The sequence below is a fragment of the Triticum urartu genome, chromosome 1A (assembly GCF_056163025.1).
Source record: "Triticum urartu cultivar PI428250 chromosome 1A, HENAU_Tu73, whole genome shotgun sequence".
Lineage (NCBI taxonomy): Eukaryota > Viridiplantae > Streptophyta > Magnoliopsida > Poales > Poaceae > Triticum > Triticum urartu.
In genome coordinates, this window is record NC_141873.1 from 14,622,898 (window position 1) to 14,629,026 (window position 6,129).

A 6,129-nucleotide genomic window follows, 5' to 3' on the forward strand; every position below is an offset into this window, starting at 1 on the left:
ATGTCGGCGCCGCGTGAGGACGCAACCCTAGACGACGATGTGGTAATGGAGATCCTCCTCAGGCTACCGTGTACCTCTGTGCTCCGCTCCCGGGCCGTCTGCAAGGGGTGGCACCGCATCACCACCGACCCCTTGTTCCTCGCAGCCCACGCCGAGCGGCGTCCAGCCGAGCTACTTGTCGTGTCACGAGAACCTAAATCTGAATGGGCTTACCAAGATCGTGTCGACACAATCCCGCTCTCTCTCCGAGCCGACGACGGCCCGGCGGGGTGCCAGCGTGAGCTCCATTATCCCGAGCATTGTGATGTTCACTTGCTGGTGGGTTGCTGTGATGGGCTCCTGCTGTTCCTGCTCGGCAGATTCCCTCCGGGCCAGTGTTGCTCCTACTTCTTCGTGTGCAACCCGGTGACCAAGCAGGGGACATGGCTAGACCTGATGCCGCCGGCTTGCCGGTGCTCTGCGGCTTCTACCGCCACGGCCCGTCCGGCGAGCACCAGTTTCTCGTCCTGGCCAATGAACCACAAAGCCCGAAAAGCCTGATGACCAACATGGACTTCTTCACTGGCTCCGCCACGCACTATGTTTTCAATTTCGCAGCCGCCACCGTGTCCTCAGAGGCTCCTCGCCGGCTGGGACCGGTGCCCGGAAACGTAGTCGTCAACCCCTATGGCTCCGAGAACCAGGTCCCCAGCCACCTCTACCATCGGGGGAAGCTTCATTGGACGACGCATCCTCAGGCCACGAGCACAGGCAAGATCTTAGCGTTCAACACGCTGCCCGAGGAATTCCGGCTAATATCGTGCCCGGAGTGGCCAAGGGGCCAATACTCCTAGCTGCACGACCTCTGTCTCATGGAGTTGCACGGCAGGCTAGCCATAACGACCACTCTACTCTGTGGCGATTTCATGGAGCTCTGGGTGCTCGAGGACTACGACGACGACCGGAGCTGGTCACACCGTTTCCGGATCCAACTGCCACAGCAGTTCTGCCTACGTTGGACGTTGGGCATCGGTATCCCTAACGTCATTCTTGTGGGAAGCTACATGGAAAAATTAGCAGCGGTATACCATGTTACCGAAAAGTGGAGCGTAGAGAAGATAGGGTTTGTCAGCAGTAATACATCGGCTCGTCACTACCTCTTCAAGGAGAGCCTTGTGCCACACGCCTTTCTTAATCCATATTAATTCTGTCATGGAAGTCACCCATGATTCTCATCAATCACTATATATGCTCAGTCCACATGCATAAGTATATACTTTGCATTCAGAATTATACCCAAGCAACATCCATGTACTTTGCCTTCAATTTCCTATCATTCCCGTATACGTACACGAAATCAGGAATACTAATCGTAGTAGTACATATCAATGAGGTAGCTCTGGTATGTCATTACAGTCCATTGGAATCCTTTCATCTTGATTTGTACTGCTCCTAGCTACCTACATCTGTTTGCAGATGTTCTCTCTTTTTGAAACAAAAATTTACATTGTTATTAACTATGTGCCGGTCGTAGTATTTCTAAAGTAAGGTAGTAATGTTTTATTCTACAAAAGTATTTCTCACGACTAGGGTGAACATTTCATAATATGTTTCTGTGTTACCAAATAATATAAAGTTAAACGATCTCATTTATAAAAATATATTGAGATCACATACAGTGATATGGTTTTAGTGTATGAAAATACAATGCGTATCAACATCTAAATCCTTAGAGAATATTCTTTACGATCTTGGATTCATCCGTGCATCAAACCTTCATTTACATTGCACTGGAGATTATACCATGAACACCACAGCTACTCCCAAACTCCATCTGACTCCACCTGCAACTGTGGTCCCTTCTTTTCTTATTCATAGTCAACACCCGAGAAAATTTAATTCCTCTTTACTCTAGTTTCTGCTCCCAACTTTTGAAGTATCCGCTCAATGCTATCACGCAGTGATCACTGTCTCTGTGAAAGTGAACAACTCGCATATTGGGTGGCACATATAGAGTTACCCATACTCAACATCCTAACTCTTTTCTTGACCGTTTGCCTGAAACTTCAAATAATTTCACTGTCACTTTTTATCACTCTAGTCAAATTCACAGTTGTCTCATTCTTTTTTTCCGGATAGTCTCTTACATGTCCCACCGCTATAGCACTCCGCCTTCTTTTGTAATTGCCATTGGCAACGTGCTCATATGTCGTCATCGTTGATCCCACCACCATCCTCTGTTAGGAACGGCATCCCCGTCGATCCGTCAACTGTGTAGTCTAACCCAGCCAATTTTTTCGACTGCAAGCATGTCACCCTACTCTATATCTGCACTCGCACATCTCCGTGCATTGCTTCATGCACTGTGTATGCATGATCCCGCCACAACATGCTCTAGACTCCTCCGAGCCTTATACGCATGCCGCCATCCTCACCACGAGCACCACAGACCGTCACACTACCATCCACTTGTTAGAATAATCCAAGGTGCATAGTTGATCTACCAACGACCAAGCAATCACACGAGGCACGACACCGACATTTTCTAACACAGTTAACTGATAAGGCTACATCTTCTGTGCCTAACTATGGGCGCTCCTCCCCATGATACCGCTACAATAGCACACACGGGTCACCCGGGCACCGCCACACGCCGCCGGCTCTCCCTGTGTGCATGTGCTATTATGTTGGCATAAGTTATATCATGTGATTACCCCTACATTATATAAGAGGTCCGGGATAAAAGTGTCCTACTCGAACACAACCTGTAATCCGTCTACACATGTTACAACTCCAAGTCCAATAGTTGTACTATGTAGCAAGTGGTTGTTTAATTATATCATACATCTACTTGCCTGCAAATAATTCATGCTAGTTGTCTGATGCAGCTTGTCGTGATTCAGATACAAGGAAATTCACTTGGAATAGGCTGTTCAAGTTTCTTCACGGTCGGTCTCCACATGCTCAACTCTAGTAAGCTTCATGAATCATAATGAGGTTATGAGAGACCATCCTCATTTTATGCTATATAATATGGTTAGCTGATTGATCAGGCATGTGACGACCAGCTATATATGTAAATTATGTTATATTTTCAAGAGAAAAAGTTGAGATGAGAAGAAAGTCAGGTCGGAGTGACCTTTCTGGAAACCCGACAAATTTGACGCTCTAGACCAGCTGAGGTTCCATATAGTATGGTTGTTTTATCTATGAGATATATTTGGTACGAATGGCTGTCATGTGATGTATTGTATGGTTATACTTGCTAAAGTATAACATACAATACATGCATGCAGATGCAGTTGGTTGTATTAGCTAGCTGCCTCTCACTCACGACAAGAGTTGATATCACACCAACCATATTATATCATATTACCTTGTTAGATGGTACTTACTATGGATGTATTTAGAACTGAAATACATCTAGATACATTCATTCCTCCAACAAGTATTTATGGACAGAGTGAGTACTATGTAGCAAGTGATTTTAGTTAGGGCCAGGCCCCGGCAGCTAATTAATGCTCGAGTAGCGACATATCATACATTCACTTGCTTGCAAATAATTCATGCTAATTGCTGGATGCAGCTTGTCGTGACTCGGATACAAAGAATTTCACTTGAAATTAATAGGATTGAGATACAAGGAATTTTACAATGCGAAGGCATACAATTAGAACATGCATATCATAATACAATTAATCACGTCCAGTACGTCTTAGGCTGCTGGCTTGAGAGCTTGCAGCGAAGACAAGATGCCGACAACTGCACCAATGATCGAGATAACGGCAATGATTTTGTTCATGTTCTTCATAATGAAGAGGTACGACCTGAGCAAAAATGACCTGTTGCGCTTGAAGTTTTCGATCTTGATTATTATGTCGAGGTAGAACAATCCGAGGCGCATGTTCTTGCCAATGCAAGTGAAGAATTGGAGCGCCTCCTCGCTGGTGAGTCCTCCTCCTTCGATGACATGGTTTTCTTGCAGGTCGCGCACGTGCTTCTTCTGGTCCAGCAGCATGGCGAAGAGGTGGAGGTAGGAGCAGACAGCGGAATCTTCATCTTGAACCCCAGCAGCTTCGAAATTTGGGGTCTTGCATAACTCGAAGGCCGCCATGTTGACGAGCCAGGTCGCATTTGCCTCGGTCAGGAACAGGGGCGGCACGACCAGATCACCGATCTCGAAGAAGCACCAGGATTTGGTGTTGAGGCCCATGTCCACTAGCCCTGCTTCCATTTCCTTGGGTACCAGCGTGATACCGATGTTGGCAAGCTCGGCTATGCTGATAGATAATGACATAGGCTTGTTTTTGGGGAGCTCGAGGTGTTTGTCGGACTTGTTGTTTCCCACGATGTAGAACCGGACTAGGCCGAGGAGATGTGGTGGTTGGTAGTTAGGATCTACCACGATGTCTTGGACGACGCCAGAACCCACTCGGTTTTTCAGTCCGCTTCTCATCGCAACGACGAACTTCTCCCAGGGCCAGGGCGATGACGCTGGCGGCATAAAGCTGAAGACGGTTTCAACCACCACCCAAGGGATCTGATTCTCAAGCATCATGATGTCGGTGGAGATGCGCTCGAAGTTGGCGTAGAAATAGCTGACCAGCACCTGATCCATGTCGTCATCGACGACATGATACCAACGCATGAACTGCACCAAGAAGCAAGCGTCAAAGAACATCATCGGCAAGAAGTCGTTGTCGCCGATACCCGCCACCTCATCTTGGTGGTAGAGGCTGCGGGCGATGCCGGATACGGAGGAGACCCCATTGTACATCTCCTGTACTGAGCAGCTCGAGTCCCTCATGCACTGGGTGGCAGCCACATGCTTCAACCTCTCCGCCTCGAGCACGCCGGGATGACGAGCATGGTGGTAAGGGCCGATGGCCACCGTCACCGGGGCGTTGTACCGTGTGTCGTTCACATCTATCAGGCTTGGAGGGAACTTGTGCATCTTCCGTTCCATACTGTCCAAGTAGTCAGCACGGAACGGTTGCACCGCTTCCTCGAACACCTGGATCGGATAACTGCAGTCATTATCGTGTGTGGTTGTGGCTGTGGATGGGGCTGCATACTCAACCACCTGCAGCTGCATTACGCTTTCACTATGGCTAGGCAAGGATTTTTGGAAGCTAATCCTACGATCACTACTCCACTCATCTGCTTCTTCCAAGGACCAACCCGAGTCGCAAGGTACCACCCATGACGATGGTTCCATGCTCATCGATCAACCAGCTGCCCAAGAGTATTCAATAATGAGTGGACTAGCTACCTACCTAAATACAAGCCCAGAGTGTGGCTGAGATGAACGTACCCCTGATGGAACAAACAAGCACACAGCCTTGTCTCTCCTCTTATAGCCACGTTCGCACATGCTGATTTCTCTTCTTCGTTCACTCCACTCCACTCCACGTAGAGTGAGAGCACTCCATATTATCGAATTTGTAGGTGTGAGTGGTTACTTCGGATGGATTGATGTATGTTCTTGTCAGACCTTTGTTAAATAATTAATAAAGATGACTGTATGCATCGATTGATGCAGAGGCCGGGGTTTTAACCTCCTTTTCCAAAAAATAAAGAGCAAAGTATGTTTTTGGTCCTTCAAGTTCCCACAAAGTATATACTTGGTTCCTCAAGATTTTTTGGTATGGACGTTGCTACAAATCAGCCGGAAGATTTCTCTAAAAAATCATCCGCCTGCTCAGCCATCCGATCTGCATACTGAGGTCCGTTGGATCAAAGCAACACCACGCAGCAGCGCAACCCGACAGGTACAACGTAGCGCCATTGCAGCCCCGCGTGTTGCTCCAACGCAGCATCGAAGGTGTCCCGCGAGCTCCATTGCAACTCCGGCCGAACTCCATTGCAGCCCGGTGGAGCTCCAACGCAGCAACGATGCTCCGCCGAAGCTTCATTGCAACTCCGGCCGAGCTCCACTGCAGCTCCGGCCGAGCTCCAGCACAACACCGACGGCTCTGGAGAAGTTCCAGTGCAACTCCGGCGGAGCTTCAACGCAGCACATGCGCGTCCAGCAAAGCTCCATTGCAACTCCGGCGAGTCTTCATTGCAGCGTCCGGCTATGCTCCCGGTGGTCCGACGGTGCTCCCAGTAGCTTCAAGGCAAACATCGCCGGATTTGCAGCACCCACAT

General features: G+C 48.5%; 1 protein-coding gene and 1 pseudogene across 1 annotated transcript; one reads left to right on the forward strand and one right to left on the reverse strand.

The window, feature by feature from the left end:
- LOC147988403 (F-box protein At5g49610-like) lies at nucleotides 1-1,184 on the forward strand (annotated as a pseudogene).
- Nucleotides 1,185-3,694: 2,510 nt separating this feature from the next.
- On the reverse strand, nucleotides 3,695-5,318 carry LOC125532529 (UPF0481 protein At3g47200-like). Its single transcript, XM_048696567.2, has one exon. The coding sequence runs from the start codon at nucleotides 5,201-5,203 to the stop codon at nucleotides 3,695-3,697; it is 1,509 nt and encodes a 502-aa protein (XP_048552524.2). The 5' UTR covers nucleotides 5,204-5,318.
- Nucleotides 5,319-6,129: the final 811 nt, after the last annotated feature.

Excerpts from the sequence above, each read along its gene's own strand:
- LOC125532529 (XM_048696567.2), bottom strand. The coding sequence starts at position 5,203 with ATGAGCATGGAACCATCGTCATGGGTGGTACCTTGCGACTCGGGTTGG.